The 18845-nt window shown below is 46.0% G+C and overlaps 1 protein-coding gene and 1 long non-coding RNA gene across 3 annotated transcripts; one reads left to right on the plus strand and one right to left on the minus strand.

The window, feature by feature from the left end:
- The first annotated feature begins 219 nt into the window (after window positions 1-219).
- LOC101107532 (transcription factor BTF3-like) lies at window positions 220-958 on the plus strand. Of its 2 annotated transcripts, XM_042254581.2 has the most exons (2): window positions 220-607; window positions 662-958. In XM_042254581.2, exons 1-2 carry the CDS (start codon window positions 220-222, stop codon window positions 706-708), a joined length of 435 nt encoding a protein of 144 aa, XP_042110515.1. In that variant the 3' UTR covers window positions 709-958. The 2 variants fall into 2 exon arrangements, with proteins under 2 accessions (XP_042110515.1, XP_042110514.1); XM_042254580.2 differs by having other exon boundaries at window positions 220-951.
- A 9616-nt stretch (window positions 959-10574) lies between these two features.
- Window positions 10575-14689, minus strand: LOC132657194 (uncharacterized). Its single transcript, XR_009595001.1, has 2 exons — window positions 13961-14689; window positions 10575-11043 (listed from the first exon to the last, which is right to left on the minus strand). It is a non-coding gene; the product is annotated as an uncharacterized LOC132657194 (long non-coding RNA).
- Between the last annotated feature and the right edge of the window lie 4156 nt (window positions 14690-18845).

Below are 18845 nucleotides of genomic sequence, written 5' to 3' on the forward strand. Positions count from 1 at the left end.
ACCAGGTGAGCGACTTGCAGCAGGGTGTTGGTTTGTGACATTTTGCACAAAGCTCAACTGGAAGCTGCTTTGTCTTTAAAGGTTTCAGGTCATGCAGGGACGCAAGATGGCAGCTAGAGGGAGGCCCCGCGTGCGTGTGCCTAACCTCAGCTGGTTTGCCTGAGCCCACCTGAGTGCCAACCCTAGTCCCCTGTGCGGCCCCATTTCCGCTCCAACAAGATGAAAAAAACTATCATGAACCAAGAGAAACTCTCCAAACTGCAGGCACAAGTGCTCACCAGTGGGAAAGGAACTGCTGGCAGAAAGAAGAAGGTGGTTCCTAGAACAGCCACAGCAGATGACATAAAACTTCAGTTCTCTTTAAAGAAGTTATTAGGGGTAAACAATATCTCTGGTATTGAAGAGGTGAATATGTTCACAAATCAAGGAACAGTGATCCACTTTAACAACCCTAAAATTCAGGCATCTCTGGCAGCGAACACTTTCACTAGTACAGGCCACGCTGAGACAAGGCAACTGACAGAAATGCTCCCCAGCATCTCAAACCAACTTGGTACAGACAGTCTGGCCAGTTTAAGGAGACTGGCTGAAGCTCTGCCCAAACAATCCGTGGATGGGAAAGCACCGCTTGCCACTGGAGAGGGGGATGATGAAGTTCCAGATCTTGTGGAGAATTTTGATGAGGCTTCCAAGAATGAAACAAACTGAATTGAGTTAACTTCTGAAGAAGATAAATCTTGAAGAAGTTACTGGGAGCTGCTATTTTATATTATGACTGCTTTTTAAAATTTTGTTTATGGATCTGATAAAATCTAGATTTCTAATATTTTTAAGCCTAAGCCCCTGGACACTGCAGCTCTTTTCAGTTTTTGCTCATATACAAGTCATTCTTTGCAGCTAATTAAGCTGAAGAAGCCTAAGAATAAAGTTTGAGACAAAGATAAATAAAATTCTTTGCCTAGTAAAAAATAGAAAATAAAATCAATGTTTCAGGTCAGAGTAGTAAGGGAGTAATCAGTTCAGTTCAGTTCATTTCAGTGGCTCAGTCGTGTCTGACTCTTTGCAACCCCATGAACTGCAGCACGCCAGGCCTCCCTGTCCATCACCAACTCCTGGAGCTGGCTCAAACTCACGTCCATCGAGTCAGTGATGCCATCCAACCATTTCATCCTCTGTCGTCTCTTTCTTCTCCTGCCTTCAATCTTTCCCAGCACCAGGGTCTTCTCCAGTGAGTCAGTTCTTCGCATCAGGTGGCCAAAGTATTAGAGTTTCAGCTTTAGCATCAGTCCTTCCAATGAACATTCAGGACTGATTTCCTTTACGATTGACTGGTTTGATCTCCTTGCAGTCCAAGGGACTCTCAAGAGTTTTCTCTAGCACCACAATTCAAAAGCATCAATTCTTCGGTGCTCAGCTTTCTTTATAGTCCAGCTCTCACATCCATACATGACTACTGGAAAAACCATAGCTTTGACTAGATGGACATTTATTGGTGAAGTAATAGAAGCACACATCAGTGTACTGAGTACTTACTGTGTATCAGGTACTGGGTGCTAAGTACTTTCCATGATTATCCCACTTGGTCTTTTAACAAAACCACCCTATGAGGTGGTCAGTTATGAGCATCCTCATTACATAGGAGAGGACACTGAGGCAGAGAGCAGTTGATTAACTTGTCTGTGGTTAGCACTGGAGATGAGACTGCACACCCAGACAGTCTGACTCCTCAGCCTATGCTTCTAACCACGATGCTCTCCTGTCTCCTGGCAGCTAAGGGCAGGGGAAAAAACTGCAGCAGCGTTTTTGGAGCACCTACAGTATGCCAGGCGCTGCACTGAGCCTCTCTACACATCATTCACTTATTTTCTTAACAGCACTGTGCAGTCGGTTCTGTTAGATTCCCATTTCACAGAAGAGGAAACTGAGGACATAGGTCACAGGATTAGTATGATGGAGCTGTGGGGAGGGGGGTGGGAATGAAGCATCAGCTGGGCTTGAACTTCTGCAGCTAAGCATCAGAATGACTAAAAACTCTAGCAAGGACATACAGCGGTTTCCATAAAGGTTAACCTAGAGGCCTCACATAACTGGTCATGAGCATGCTCCCAGAGCTGCACACATGTGGGATTTCTCTCCCTGGGGGGGTGCTACCCAGAGGTTGCCCTGAGGTTTCTGCTCTGCCTCCCGCTGCAGTGGCTTCCAGCACCACCCTGCGGCCCTCTGCTCTGAGTGGCTCACTTCTCAGGGTTCAGTGGAAACCTTTTGGTGCTGCCGGTGCACATACAGGGTCTTTGGTTTGTTTGTCTGATTGCGGTAATAAATGAACATTAGATAGAAGGAATTTCAGGTTCTTCTACATCACTTGGTTCCTGTTACCAAAATTGTTCTCCATCTTTTTCAGGCAAGAAGAGAGGACCAGCAATCAATGGAACGTAAAAGTCACTAAAAGCAGCCTTTCAAGATGACAAAGATGCTGCCAACCCATGTGGGCAGGTTCAGGGACCGAAGTTTACTGACCATGTCTTGACTTAGCAAGGTTGGCTGAAAGCTGAATTTTATCATTTATTCTTTATTGAACCTCACTTGAAGTTACTGTGCTCCCTACTTTGGTGTTTTAGAGATTAAACTGGTGGTCCATTCCCCTCCCCCAATCTCTTTTATCCCTGTGCTGTGCTTAGTCACTCTGTTGTGTCCAACTCTTTGTGACCCCATGGACTGTAGCCTGCCAGGCTCCTCTGTCTATGGGGATTCTTCAGGCAAGAATACTGGAGTGGGTTGCTATGCCTTTCTCCAGGGGATCTTCCCAATTCAGGGATCGAACCCAGGTCTCCCACATTGCAGGCGGATTCTTTACCGTTTGAGCCACCAGGGAAACCCCTCTTTTTATCCCTACATTGTACTTACCTTTTATGATCTGGAGGTTGGCCATCTCAGTGACTTATGAAATGAGAGATGTCTGCAACTGAAAGGTGTACCCGTGCCTCATCATTTGAAGACTTACTATTTGTGCTTGAGTTGTTTTCCCAGACACAGAGATAGATTGGCAGTGAGTCATCCATACTACGTTGCTTCAAGCCCCCTGCCTCTAGAAGCAAGTGTAACCCAAGCTTCCTGCATTTATGTGGGTGGGGACTCAATTGGCTCTGCTCCTGCCTCACCACTATGGATACCACACCCCTGTACGCTGATGTGTAATGAATGAACTGCAGCCCCATTCAGACTGCCACCAAGGCTTTGCTGGGAGCTTATGAGCTGTTTTTTTAAAAAAATTAATCATTTTAATTGGAGGCAAATTACTTTACAGTATTGTAGTGATTTTTGCTGTACATTGACATGAATCAGCCATGGGTGTACATGTGTCCCCCATCCTGAACCCCCCTCCCACCTCCATCCCCATCCCATCCCTCAGGGTCGTCCCAGTGACCTGAGCTGGGTTTCTATTTTGGATCCTCTTGTCGTTGCCCCAGTGGTGTAGTCTCCTAATGCTTCTCACCTCGCAAACCCTAAGGATGGCTATGGTGCCCAACCCCTCTGCAGTTTTCCTGCACAAAAGCTCCATGCAGAGGTGAAGCTGTGCTCCACACCATGGCGTGTGCCCTTCTCCCCTGTGGGGTCTCTGAGTCTCCCAGGTCCCTACTGCACACAGCTTCCTAGGTTTCTGTCTGCAGCTTTCTCCAACAGCATCAGCTGTAAGTCCATGGGGCTGGCCCGTGTCAGCACCAGACACAGCATCTCCACCAGCCCATCAGACACGCCCAGACAACGGTGCATCCCAAGAGCGGGTGAAAATTAGTATGAGATTGGGACCGCAGCTTGTGATGCAATTTCAAGACATAATTATATTATTCTGACAAATTCGGCTTAAGGGTTAGAGTGAAGCCAATGTTTCCATTCTGACCTGGAACACACTGCTTTGGCCTTTTAGCTCTGGCTACCCCACGTGCTGTCTCTGACCTATGGCCCCTGCCTCACTCCAGAACAGTTCAGAGATGCAGTCGCAGCCTCCAGCCTTGATCTACTGAAGATAAATCTGCATTTTAAGCAGCCCCTGTGGTGGTTTACATACACAGTTAAGCCTGCATGGCACTGCTCTGCGCTGTAACTGACAGATCGGGCTGTACCTAAAAAATGATGTTGAAATGATTTTCCAGATTTGGGGAGCCGTGCAGCGTAGCATGTCTCAAGTAAACCCAATGAGTGCTTGCTATTAAATCCCTACAGAGATTTTTGTTTTGTCTCTACCACTTTCATTTAAATTCATATTTTATCTTGGGATTTTTCAATATTCATATTAGTCAATAATGGAGCTTGATATTGTATATTAACTTGAATTCTCCTTCTCCTCCATTCTTCTTGGGTTAAGAACTCTGATAATAGAAGAAATGTATAGAGCTGACATTCAAGGAAAATCCAGAAAATGAATTCCGTTTTTATCTTTGGGCCGAGCAGTGCCGATGAATAAGGTACTGTAATAAAACCTTTTTATATGCCTGTCGTAGAAAGACAAACCTTTTCCAAAGGAAATGGATTTGAGTATTTGCGAGATATGATAAACAGCCTGACAAAAAAGGGCCTGAATTTCCCTTTTAAATGTTCAGGAGGGGAAGGTTTTAACTTCCCTTGTCAGGTAAAAAAAGAATTCATTATCAAAGCCACTCCAGCTGAAATTCAGAAATGAGAACTAGACTGGATCAGAGTGGAAAGCAATGATTTAGGAATGTGTTAAAGGGAGCAGTTTAATGAATAAAGTGTCAACTTTCTATAGGAGTAAAAATAAATCATGCATCGGCATAACTAGTTTTGTCGCCACGAATTAGCTGGGTGTAGCTGGCTCCGGCACTCGGCAGTGTAAGGAGATATTAAAATCTAATTCTCACTAAGATCTGTACATGTGAATTGCTGATAATGATGTTAATAATTGCATTATATCCATTTTATGACTACTCTATTCCAGAAAGGGCTAAAGGGGAAAAGAAAACAAGGAACATTTGAATGAAAATGGCCCGAATTCTCGCTTTTTTCTCTTGGCAGATAGCCTTGAGCCCTGGAATCATTTCGTCAGGAAAAGTCCAGGTACAGAATTGCCAGGACCCTTGGAGCTGCCTGTCTGGGGTCTTGGTTTCCAGGTGAGCTGCCTGTCTTATTTCCCAGGGCTGCTCTGACAAAGTGCCACCGGGTGCCTTAAACAACAGAGATGGATTCTTGGACAGTTCTGGAGGCCAGGAGCCCTACAATAAGTGTTCGGAAGTTGGTGCCTTCTGAGAATCATAAGGGAGCGTCTGCTCCATGCCTCTCCCAGCTGCTGGCGATTTCCTGCCGGTCTTTGGTGTTCCTTGGACTGTAGACACATCCTGCTGATCTCTGCCTTTGTTTTCACATGGTGCCCTCCCTGTGTGTGTCTGTGTCCAAATTTTCCTGTTTTATAAGAACACAAGTCATATTGGACTAGGGCCTACCCTATGGCCTTATCTTGATTACACCTGCAAAGACTCTATTTCTAAATAAGGTCACATTTTGAGGTACTGGGGGTTAGAACTCCAAAATATCTTTTTGTGGGAGACATAACTAAACCCATAACACCAGGTGAGGCTGCTTTATAATGAGGTTGTTTGATTTGCTAATAACTAAACTGTGGAAGCAAACGGAATGTCCATTAACAGAAGAATGGATAAAGAATATATACAATGGAATATTACTCAGCAATTAAAAGGAATGAAATAGTGCCGTTTGCGGAGATGTGGATGGACCTAGAGACGGTTATACAGAATGAAGTAAGTCAAAAAGAGAAAAACAGATACCATATAATATTGCATATATGTGGAATCTAGAAAAATGGTACAGATGAACTTATTTGCAAAGCAGAAATAGAGAGAGATGTAGAGAACGAACTTACAGATACCTAGGTGAAAAGAGTGGGAGGGATGAATTAGGAGCTTGGGAAGGACATATATACACTATTATGTATAACATAGATAACTAATGAGAACCTACTGTGCAGCACATGCAGCTCTGCTCAGTGTTATGTGGCAGCCTAGATGGGAGGGGAGTTTGAGGGAGACTAGATACCAGTATGTGTATAACTAAATCACTCTGCCATACACTTGAAACTAACACAATATTGTTGATTAACTATATTCCAATATATAATAAAAACTTAAAAAAATGAATTCATTTGATCTAGTAAGTTATTAACAAACTGATGCAAATTTCATTAAACACTTGGGCTCCCAAATCACTGCAGATGGTGACTGCAGCCATGAAATTAAAAGACGCTTACTCCTTGGAAGAAAAGTTATGACCAACCTAGATAGCATATTCAAAAGCAGAGACATTACTTTGCCGACTAGGGTCCATCAAGTCAAGGCTATGGTTTTTCCTGTGGTCATGTATGGATGTGAGAGTTGAACTGTGAAGAAGGCTGAGCGCCGAAGAATTGATGCTTTTGAACTCTGGTGTTGGAGAAGGCTCTTGAGAGTCCCTTGGACTGCAAGGAGATTCAACCAGTCCATTCTGAAGGAGATCAGCCCTGGGATATCTTTGGAAGGAATGATGCTAAAGCTGAAACTCCAGTACTTTGGCCACCTCATGGGAAGAGTTGGCTCATTGGAAAAGACTTTGATGCTGGGAGGGATTCGGGGCAGGAGAAGAAGGGGACAACAGAGGATGAGATGGCTGGATGGATGTGACTCGATGGATGTGAATCTGAGTGAACTCCGGGAGTTGGTGATGGACAAGGAGGCCTGGAGTGCTGTGATTCATGGAGTCGCAAAGAATTGGATATGACTGAGCGGCTGAACTGAACTGAACCTTCCTATACACAGAAGAATACACAGAAGAACTGTACAAAAAAGATCTTAACGACCAAAATAATCACGATGGTGTGATCACTTACCTAGAGCCAGACATCCTGGAATGTGAAGTCAAGTGGGCCTTAGAAAGCATCACTACGAACAAAGCTAGCAGAGGTGATGGAATTCCAGTTGAGCTATTTCAAATTCTGAAAGATGATGCTGTGAAAGTGCCGCACTCAATATGCCAGCAAATTTGGAAAACTCAGCAGTGGCCACAGGACTAGAAAAGGTCAGTTTTCATTCCAATGCCAAAGAAAGGCAATGCCAAAGAATGCTCAAACTACCGCACAATTGCACTCATCTCACATGCTGGTAAAGTAATGGTCAAAATTCTCCAAGCCAGGCTTCAGCAATACGTGAACTGTGAACTTCCTGATGTTCAGGCTGGTTTTAGAAAAGGCAGAGGAACCAGAGATCAAATTGTCAACATCCGCTGGGTCATGGAAAAAGCAAGAGAGTTCCAGAGAAACATCTATTTCTGCTTTCTTGACTATGCCAAAGCCTTTGACTGTGTGGATCACAATAAACTGTGGAAAATTTTTCAAGAGATGGGGATACCAGACCATCTGACCTGCCTCTTGAGAAACCTATATGCAGGTCAGGAAGCAACAGTTAGAACTGAACATGGAACAACAGACTGGTTCCAAATAGGAAAAAGAGTATGTCAAGGCTGTATATTGTCACCCTGCTTATTTAACTTCTATGCAGAGTACATCATGAGAAAGGCTGGGCTGGAGGAAACACAAGCTGGAATCAAGATTGCCAGGAGAAATATCAATAATCTCAGATATGCAGATGACACCACCCTATGGCAGAAAGTGAAGAGGAACTAAAAAGCCTCTTGATGAAAGTGAAAGAGCAGAGTGAAAAAGTTGGCTTAAAGCTCAACATTCAGAAAACGAAGATCATGGCACCTTGTCCCTTCATGGGAAATAGATGAGGAACCAGTGGAAACAGTGTCAGACTTTATTTTTTTGGGCTCCCGAATCACTGCAGATGGTGACTGCAGCCATGAAATTAAAAGATGCTTACTCCTTGGAAGAAAAGTTATGACCAACCTAGATTGCATATCGAAAAGCAGAGACATTACTTTGCCAACTAAGGTCAGTCTAGTCAAGGCTATGGTTTTTTCCTGTGGTCATGTATGGATGTGAGAGTTGAACTGTGAAGAAAGCTGAGCGCTGAAGAATGGATGCTTTTGAACTGTGGTGTTGGAGAAGACTCTTGAGAGTCCCTTGGACTGCAAGGAGATACAGCTAATCCATTCTGAAGGAGATCAGCTCTGGGATATCTTTGGAAGGAATGATGCTAAAGCTGAAACTCCAGTGCTTTGGCCACCTCATGGGAAGAGTTGACTCACTGGAAAAGACTGATGCTGGGAGGAACTGGGGGCAGGAGGAGAAAGGGACAACAGAGGATGAGATGGCTGGATGGCATCACTGACTCGATGGATATGAGTTTGAGTAAACTCTGGGAGTTGGTGATAAACAGGGAGGCCTGGCGTGTTGCGATTCATGGGGTCGCAAAGAGTTGGACGAGACTGAGCAACTGAACTGAACTGAACTGAACCTTCCTATGGAAAGTCCCAGTAGCTCAGAGGTTAAGAATAAGCCTACCAATGCCGGAGCTGCAGGAGATGCAGGTTTGATCCCTGGGTTAGGAAGATCCCCTGGAGGAGGAAATGGCAACTTGCTCCAGGATTCTTGCTTGGAGAATCCCATGGACTGAGGAGCTTGGTGGCTATAGTCCATGTGGTCACTAAAGAGTCAGACACAACTGAGCAACTAAACACCAACAGCAGCCTTCCTACATGCAATAATCTCTGAACTCTCCTCTCTTCTCCCCTCCTTTCCCCTCCCCTTTGGTACTCTTTCTTTCCCTTCTCCTTTCTTCCATCCCATTTTTAAAAGATGCTAATTTGCACTTTTAAAATTGATTTTATGATGCATGAATGAATTCCAACCTGCAGTTTAAAAACCCAGTGGAAGAGACCACTAGCTGTTCACGCAAATCCATCATCCCTCTTCCGGTCACACAGTGGGATGATGTTTCTCCGCCTTCTGTATATTTAGGTATGACCCTGTACCCAAGTCCTCTCCACTGGGGTGTGAGTGGAAGCAGTGGGCACAGCTGCCAAGCCCAGCCCTATGGGTCCTTCATGCTCCTTCCCCCTCCCGGTGAACTGGGAGGGCAGTTCTCAGGGAGACTTATGCAGCCGCCTTCTGGAAATGGCAGAGCCATCTTGGCAGAGTCCAGGTGCCCTGGACTCTTACAGGAGAAAGAAATTCACTTCTTGGTCTTTAGGCTCCTAAATCTTTGCAGTTATTTGTAAGGATAACAGTAATATCTCATCCTCATTTATCTAATGACCAAGTAGAGATTTGACTTTTGAGAGACAACAGACCTCTGTGTAACACTCTCTCTCCTTTGTAGCTGTGGTCATCTTTCTGTTTACAGGCCAGGAGCAAATCTATCCAGGTAAACAGAGGCTGCCTGCCCTATTGCCTCCTGAATACGAAAGTCTCGGAAGATGCTCTCTTCCCCAGGGCTACGCTGACTGACTGAGCTTGGTACGTGCGAGATGGGCACATTCACACGGCTGCTGCTGCCTTTTTATGCACAACGGGAACAGCACAAATAGCATGAAAGCACAAATCTGCAAGAACGAGAAGACCAGATCTATAATGGGAAAACACACTCCAAATCTGAGTTATCATGACAAATCACCCATTTAATGCTCATGTATGCTCTTTGGATCTCTCCAGCAGACAGTGCAGAAAGATGGCCATTACGTATTGGTTCTCCCTGCATGCCTGAGACAGAGAAGCCCATTGTGTTATGTGATGCAATGCTTAACATTTCCTTCCTCCTTCTGCTTTTCATCTTTGATGTATTAAGTTTCCACCTGTATCTTACTTGGCTTCCCATGTGGCGCTAGTGGTAAAGAACCCACCTGCCAACACAGGAGACATAAGAGGCGCAGGTTCGATCCCTGGGTCAGGAAGATCCCCTGGAGGAGGGCATAGCAACCCTCTCTAGTACTCTTGCCTGGAAAATCCCATGGATAGAGGAGCCGGGCGGGCTCCAGTCCGTAGGGTCGCAAAGAGTCGGACTGATGCAACTTATCATGCATATTCACCAACTGGCAACCGTGATGAACTGCAGTGATTATCAAGGGTAGCAGGAGCAGAAGAGAGAAAACAGGGGCCTGCATCATTTTTAAACTGAGTTCATTCACATGTCATTTAGAAATGACTATGGAAAGACATAAAGTCCTCTTTATAAGACTTGACTTTAGGTAAATTCAGTTTCCATAATCACCCTAGTGAATGGAAGTATCACAGAGCCTTATAACTTCTAGTCCATCTCTCCCTCTTTACAGGATACTGAGCCCAGAGACGATAAGGGACACATCCAAGGTCACAAAAATTAGTTTTTGCCAAAGTCTGTACTGGAGTCTACATTTTCTTCATGCCTGAGTTTCTATTAGAGTATGCTACATCTCCTTCCCTTGTGTCTCAGCTGGTAAAGAATCTGCCTGCAATGCTGGCAGTTCAGTCCCTGGATTGAGAAGATCCCTGGAGAAAGAAAAGGCTACCCAGTCCAGTATTCTGGCCTGGAGAATCCCAGTCCATGGGGTGGCAAAGGGTCAGATATGACTGAACGACTTTCACTTTCACATTCCCTCCTAGAACTCAGAGCTTTTTTGCTACCCATTTCCTCTTTTTCTTTTCTTTATTTCAATTTTTTAAAATTGAAGTATAGGTGATTTACAACATTGCACTAGTTTCAGATAACAGCAAAGTGATTTGGTTATTATAAATACTTTGGTGTCTCCTAAAACTTGCCTCTTTTCTCATTTTCTCCTTCTATTTCTGCACAACCCCTCTCATATATTCATTCTAGAAGATGGCTAACCATGAAAAATGTGTTCTCTCTCTTCCCCATTGTGGCATTGTTACTGGGAACAGGCAAGCCAGACAGGGATGGCATTTTCCAGCCTTCCTTGTGTACATGTGTGACGAGTTCCCAACGATGAGAGGTGAGCAGAGAAAAGTGTGTCATTTCAGGCTGGGACTTTGGGGAGGAGCTCTGCTTTCTCCGCTATCCCTTTCCTCTTCTGCCAGCTCAAAGTAGAGGTCTCCAGGGCCGTGGTGAAGTTACTTCAACCTTTGCTTTTTATTGGAAACATCTGGAAAGGTTAAAAAAGAAAAAAAAGACTTGGTTGTCCATTTTGATGCTAATTACATCGATCTGAGGTATGGTGCCAGCAACAGTTTAAGCTCCCCAGATGTTGCTCTAAAGGGCTTCCCTGGTGGCTCAGATGGTAAGGATCCACCTGCAGTGTGGGCGACCTGGGTTTGATCCCTGGGTTGGGATGATCCCCTGGAGGAGGGCATGGCAACCCACTCTAGGATTCTTGCCTGGGGAATCCACAGGGACAGAGGAGCCTGGCGGGCTGCAGTCCTTGGGATGGCAAAGAGTCCGATGTGACTGAGAGACCAAGCACAGAACAGATATTCTAGAGGATAACCAAGGTGGAGAGCTGCTGCTCCGGAGGGCTAGAGGGACCCTAACTGATTAAGGACGAAAGCTGCTCAACTGGCCAGGACATCCACACTGGAATGGTACTTAAGAGAGAAAGAAATTTTTATCCTATGAAGTCCCTGGAAATTTGAGGTGTATTTGTTACAGCAGCTTAGTTATCCTAATTAATATATCTTTTTAATGAGCTCAGGGAGAATGCCTCTTTAGCATGCCATGATTTTCTCTGCTCCAGCATTTTTCAGCTGCTTTGTTCTGTCGGATTGGACTGTCCCGAATCAGGCAGCTGGTGCGATGTGGTGGAGCGGCCGCCGGGCTCTGACATTCCTGGGTGCTACTCCTATGACCTTGAGAACTTTGAATTAGGAACAGCGCCCCTGGCCACCACCCTGCCCCCAAAACTTACAGGGAGCTAATCACTATTTATTTGAAAGACAGTGATTCCCTGAGGTTTGCATTTGTTCCGTGATTCTATTAGGCTTTGCAATTCTGTTTACTAATACCCAGTGCTCAGGGTGATGCCTTCTACTCTGTGGGTTGGTGATATGATACCACATTTAAATTTTCCAAGTTTTCTGAGACCACTCAGTGGGAGAAATAATTGTTCGTGTGTAATTGCAGAATGTTCCCACCTAATTGTCTCAGAACTGCAGGGTAGGTATTTGATTTCTTTGATTGATCTGTTTTGTGTAGGTATTTTTCCAACATCTTGAATAATTTAGGAGCAAGCCTGGGTTGGTGGCTAATTTGGTGTCTAGCAATTATGAGTTCTTCTGAAGCATATTTCACTCAAGTGTCTGAAGGCAGGAAGGAACTGCAGAAACAAGATTCACTGTTACATGAACTTGGGCATACCACGTGGCCACTTAGGTTCCTGGAAGCCTAGTGCTTATCTTCAGGTTCAGCTGCATTCTAGAAGGCAGGCTTGGTCCTATCTCCTGACACTGGCTTTGATGGGTTGATAAGTTTTCTCTTTGCTCCTTCTTGTGTATTAGTTGAAAGCAGTGAAGAAAGGGAAAACAATGCCTGCTCGAAGTCCAGGACCAAACTTGAAAATCTAGTATGGGGTATCCCATACTAGGAAATCTAGTGTCTAGTATCCTGCTTCCTAGCAGAATCAGCTCAGGAGCAGAAGTGGGCTGTGATAGGGAGTAGGCAACAGTACTATAGATGCTAGGGAATTATTCTAAGCACTTAGGGACTGTACTCCAACTCTCGAGCAGGTAAAAGGATTCATCTACACCAAACTGTGTCCTTTTTTTCCAGCATCTGACAACAGGATTCCACAGCCAGGAGGTCAGGATCTCGCCTGCTAGATCTGGGACACTTCGTGCTCTTCTCTTGGCAGCTTTCGAGAATTACCAGTGGGATGTTGGAGAGGGTGAGGAGCAGATCCCCTCTTTCTTCCTCCCAGGAAACTTAAATAACAGTCTTCACTGAGGGTTCAGGCCTTTCTTGTCAGAAATCCCCTTCTCAAAGTGATCTCGAGGCTTTGGCAGTACACAAATGCACCTTGTCAATGACCTCTGGCCAAAACCACCAGGAACACACTGGTGGTTGAACAAGTCGGGTTTGTTGCTTGTGACGAGGAAGACACACACCACAGGGAACTTGGGGAGACTGGGTTAAAGGGTGTTGGGAAGAACCTACTATAGGATTTGGACTGTGCTTGATGCTTTATAATTTGGGGGAAAATTCAAGAAATCAGGACTGGATGTCTTCCGGAACTGGGTATGTATGGTTGGGCATCTTAACCCAACCATTGGAGGTGCGATGAGTGAGTCAAGGCTGGAGCAGTAACCGGTAAAGAGAAGGGATCACTCACTAGCAGAGCAGGGGGATGAGGGTCACTTTTGTACTCTGGATGATGTTCATGTTTTTGCATGGTCTTGTTTTCCTTTGGATCCATCACAGTCATTGGTGTTCTGTGAAGCTGCTCATATTCAACAAGGCCTGGCTGCCGGTATTAGTGCCAGCTCCCGTTTGGGATGTCAGTGGCTATTTTTCTTGTTCTCAATCTGGTACACTCTGGATCATTAGAAGATGGAAATAGTTCTGACTCGCTCAGGTAATAGTCATTGTCCACTGCCACAAGCCTTCCGAAGGCACTCTCCTGCCCTGTCCTCTTCCACCTCCTGCATACCACTGGCGAGTAGCAAAGTTGCCAACCTTCTAGATCCTGTCCCAGCTCCATCGCTAGCATCTGTCCTGACGAATCAGAGCCCGAGTGGTGCCTTCTGCCAAGGTTTGGAATAAAAGCTGAACCCTAGCTTTAGGACTGTAGATCTTCTCAACATTAAGATGGAGAAGACACAAGATGCCAGAGGACAGGGAAAAGAGAGGAGAAGGAAGAAATAAGACAAAAAGAGAGAGTGAAGGGTAAACAAGGGCGAGGGCAGCAGGAAAGGAACAGACGTCTAGACAATGAAGCAGAAATGAGGCCCCAGGAGTGCAGGTAACAAAGGCCAAGAATGGAAAGACAGTGCTGAGAAGTGGGAAGGAATAGGCGGAGACAGAGAACAAGAGGACCATTCAGTCTAAGGCGCCCCGCTTAAACATCTTACCTTGTACTGCGGTTCCCTTGCATTGAATATGTCTTGAAATAAATCTGCCAGGAGCTGGGGCTTAGAAAACAATCATTTTGTTAGAGAAAGTTTGGGTTGGAGCTGGATCAAATTTGACAGGATTTAACCCGTAAAGAAAAGAGGATGCAGGGCTCTCCAGTCAGACGTTGGCCGCAGTGCCGCTCAGGGAGGCTGGTTACGAGTCGCAGCTTGGGGCCTCTGCTGTTCTTTCTATTTCATCCGCGCTGCTTCTTTGAATCCCAACTTGCACAGGTATGAAAAACCTGTCTGTCTTTGAGTTAGGATGAAAAACAGCGTGCGTTTCCCTGCCAAGTCTCGGAGAGAAGGCAGTGCGAGCAGATGGCGGAGGAAACTGCACAGAGAGCCTTGATTAACCCACGGTGATGGAGCGGGCATCACTCGCGGAGGCCTTTTCCCTGCTTGTGAAGAACTTCTGCAAATAGCCAGCGGGGACCCGGGAGCGGGGTGGAGGCGAGCTCCCTCGCCTCTGAAGTGGTGGCTCTTTGAATTGGTAGCATAACCACTGTTTCCTGAACACAGGGCTATTTGAAGGCGTCAGTGAGAGGGAAAGAGGAAGTGAGCAGGAAGCAGGGGAGGTGGCACGCCGGCAGATGGAGGCTGGGGTCCTAAAGCCAGAGCGAGCCCGGAAGGTCACTCCATTCCGAGTTTTCACCGCCGCTCCCTGAGACCTGGTGTCTCGGCATCTCTGGCAGAGAGTCCTTGTGGACCCTTCCAGTGTCCTACTGTGGCGGGGAGAAGCAGGCGATTGGGAGATTCAGACCAGGACAAAGTAGATAAGACATTCACGGAGTGACTTGCCAGGAAATCTCTCTTGTTTGCTTTCCCCTAGAGAAACATCACAAAAGATTAAGACAAGCCCCACCAGCTCTGAGTCTTCTTCCTGCATGTTATGTTTCTGTCCCAAGGAAATAACTGTTGACGTTGTTCTTTCACGGGAATTCCTTTGTCTGGGCACTAGCGGATGTAACTTGTGTACATTTCTTTGTTTTGCATTTTTGGTCACGTGAATATACCTGGAAAGTTGAATTTCCTTCAGGGTCGTGTCAGTGTAGTTCCTTTTTACTCAAGAGGGTTCCTTTGAGTCATAAATGTTATATCTACCTCCTCTGGAGACAGTAGTGTATGTTGGATAAAATGATATCTCATCTAGAAATCTCAAACCTGACCATCACATTCCTCTTTTTCTAATGCCTTAAACAGAGACCCATAATTTCAGGATGAAAGCCAGGATCGTTGCCGTGGCGGACCGTTTAGGATCTGGCCCCTCCAGGCTTCTGTCTCCTCACTTCCCCCACAGCCTGTCCACGTTTCCTGTTAGGAAAATCCTGGGAATCTTTCCGAATAAGTCATGTACCTTCCTGTTTTTCTGCCAAAGCACAGACTGTTCCACGAGAAAGCACTCTCATCCCGTTGGGCAGAAAAGACTTGTTCCTGTAGAGTTAGACTTGTTCAGGTTCCAAGGAAAAGAGGCTCAGCTAGAGTACTTTGGGGTTTCATTTGAGGATGCTTAGGGAACAAAGAAAAACAGAAAATTGTCTTAATCCGCGGCACCGCTGAACTCGGGAAAACCAGGAGTACTTGGGAAGTGGGCCACAGTGCAGCGCATCGTAAGGCTTATCTCGTTACTGACTCCCTCGCCTGTGCTCTTTTTTTGTTACGGTGCCATTACCTTGTAGGTTTGGTTGATTCGTGGCTTCTGCTCACTGCCTTTTTTCTTTCTTTTTTTACAGAAGAGATTTCTTAAAAATTTTTCTTTGGCCGCACTGGGTCTTCATTGCTATTCACGGGCTGGTGAGTGGGGGCTGCTCTTCATTGCGGTGCCTGAGCTCAGTAGCTGTGGCCCTCGGGCTCTTTAGTGCTGGCTCAGCAGTCGTGGCCCACGGGCTGTGTTGCTTTGGGGCCTGTGGAATCTTCCCAGACCAGCGATGGAGCCTGCATTCCCTGCATTGGCAGATGGATTCTCAACCACTGGACCACCAGGGAGAAGGCCCTTATTACTTTTTCCGACGGGAGTTTTTCCATTTCCACGGCTTCTATGTCTGTTTTCCTCTGTGTGTTTCACGTTCAGATTTCCTTAAGAGAGAGATTCTGTTTGGGCAGTCTGCATCCTGAAGAAATGGCACCCACTGAGTCTGGTTTTGATCCTGGGCACTCATTTTGGGCACTGGCCGATCAAGAGGTCAGATGCCTGTAGGTCAGATGCTAGTCCTTGGTTCGATCAGCTGTGGTCAAGGTAGCAGAATTACCTGGTGGAAAACGTATCGCCCTGGCTTGATGATGAGAGAGGGGCTTCAGAAAGGGGCCATTGGTGGGTCGGCATAACAAAGCTTCTCAGAAATGCTTGTGTGGGCTGCTTGGTACTCAGAGAGAAGACAGACAGCAGTTTAAGTGTCATATTAGTTAAACTGGCAATACGTGTTCTTGACCAGGTCAGAAGTAGCTGAGATCATTATGGTCTGGGGTGGGCATTCCTCTGCTTACAGTCTTGAGCATAAGCTTCTCAGAGTGCCATAAAGTCTTTATGGGATGAGGCCCTACTCTGTCCCAGCCTCTGGATCCTCCCTGCAGCCCCTGGGTGGTCATGCCATGTTTATTTGGATGTCACTCCTACACCTTCACTCTGTGTATTCAGAAGAACTCCTACGCTTTAATTTAGAGGTAAAGCATAATTTCTTTCCTGAAACCTTACCACCCTACCTCAGATACTTAACTCCTCCCCCAGCCCTCTGTACCTGCCTATTATAGCAGCAAGAGCGCTGGGCTGTGGTTCCTGGTGGACATTCCCACCTTGATCACCAGACTGGGAGGAAAGGGACCAACTGTGATTTATTCACTTCTATGTCCTAGCAACTCGCCCAGTGCGTGGTACCTACTACTACTGCTAAGACTAGCTCCTGTTTATTGAGTTATTATTCTGTTCCAAGTATTTTATGTATATTAACTAATTTAATCCTCTCAGTAGGAGTCATCATAATCCCGTCTGTGTTTCGGGAAACTGAAGCACAGAGAGGCTGAGAAACTTGCCCAAAGTCATGCAGCTCATATTGAGTGGAGTCAGGGTTCAAATCAGGCAACTTGTTCCAGTCTGTCTTTTGCCTGCTGAGTTATACTGTCCCTTGGCAATAAATCTTGTAGAGGAATCAGTAGGCATTCAATTAGTTTGAGGATATAAAGGAATCAATGCTGGTGTTTTGAGAAGAAAAGGCAGGGGGAAGGCAGTGTAGGTGAGGCAAATGAGGCATGCAAAAACTCACCCACAGAGCAGCAAGTGCCAGCCTTGGAGGCAGGCCGGACACGTTAGTTGGACCAGATGGTAGACAAGCTAAGAGGCTGGGAGTGACGTTGATTAAAAGCAAGTTTTAAGAAGATTAATCTGGCTTCAGATTGTTCAGTTCACTTCAGTTCAGTGGCTCAGTCGTGTCCGACTCTTTGTGACCCCATGGACTGCAGCACGCTAGGCCTCCCTGTCCATCACCAACTCCTGGAGTTTACTCAAACTCATGTTCGTTGAGTTGGTGATGCCACCCAGCCATCTCATCCTCTGTCATCCCCTTCTCCTCCCACCTTCAATCTTTCCCAGCATCAGGGTCTTTTCTAATGAGTCAGCTCTTCGCATCAGGTGGCTAAAGTGTTGGAGTTTCAGCTTCAACATCAGTCCTTCCGGTGAATATTCAGGACTGATTTCCTTTTTTAGGGTTGACTGGTTGGATCTCCTTGCAGTCCAAGGGACTCTCAAGAGTCTTCTCCAACAGGTTCAGATTGTAGGAGGCTTGAAATGGGAAGAGGATAAGTACAGGGATCCAAATAGGAAGCCATTGAAGTAGCCTTGGGAGGCAGGAGATGCTGAGGTGATGAGTGTGGGCCTGGAGTCAGGTGAATAAAGGATGTGAGTCTCAATTCTGTCACTCACCAGCTGTGTGACCTCAGTCTCCAAGCCTCTGTTCCTTCATATGCAAGGCAGGAATTATTACTCAACTCACAGTGTGTTGCAAGCATTACATGCGTGTTTGCCAAGGGCTTAGCACAGAACTGACCTTCTTCGTCCTTTGCCTTGGGTGGTAAGGGCCTACGCCCCTGTGGTAGCACTGCAAGGGAAAGGATGGGGAAATGAGACCCTGTAGAACTTGCTGATTGCTGGGCCTTGGGAAACTGAGGCAAGGAAGGGTCAATACAAGGAGCCTGGGTCCTGGGTCGGGTTTTGTCACTAACGACTTATGATAAGTCACGCATCCACATGGCTGGATCTCAGTTCCTTCCCTGAAATGTAAAAGTGTTGCTCCAACACTCGTTTTCCTTCCAGCTCTGAATATAGCCAAGAGGTTTGGAACCTGGAAACTGGGAGAATATAAAAGATGGTCAAGCTCTTCCCTCCCCTCCAAAGATATTTTTCCACCTCCTTTGCTTTTTATTAATCCAGCCCTTTGTTCTCCCTCTGAGTTGGCAATATGAGTGTTTTCTTTTGTTTTAGGCAAATGGTTCCAAAATCTCAGCAACTGATGGAAGGTTTTGCAAGTGGAGCAGAAGGTGAATCAGAGATGAGTTTTCCCCTGGAGCCCTCTGGTTGCCCTGGTCCTGACCTGAACCTCCTCATCTCTCGAGAGGCAGAAGCCAGTGACTTCTCATACAATTTACCCTTTCTTTTCACTTTCCTGCAGGGCACGTCCCATGCTCTTCTTGGTCAGTCTTCAGAGCTGATTTGATGCTCCTAGGATATCTTAACCCATGGAGACTCCAGCTGGGCGTCCTCAAAAAGAAAGTTGGAGCCTATACCTGGCAACACACACGCATAGTCCCCTGCTAATAAATACTTTTATACTTTGGGCATTTCTTTGCCTGGATTCCA

This window comes from Ovis aries, chromosome 9 (assembly GCF_016772045.2).
Source record: "Ovis aries strain OAR_USU_Benz2616 breed Rambouillet chromosome 9, ARS-UI_Ramb_v3.0, whole genome shotgun sequence".
Classification (NCBI taxonomy): Eukaryota; Metazoa; Chordata; class Mammalia; order Artiodactyla; family Bovidae; genus Ovis; species Ovis aries.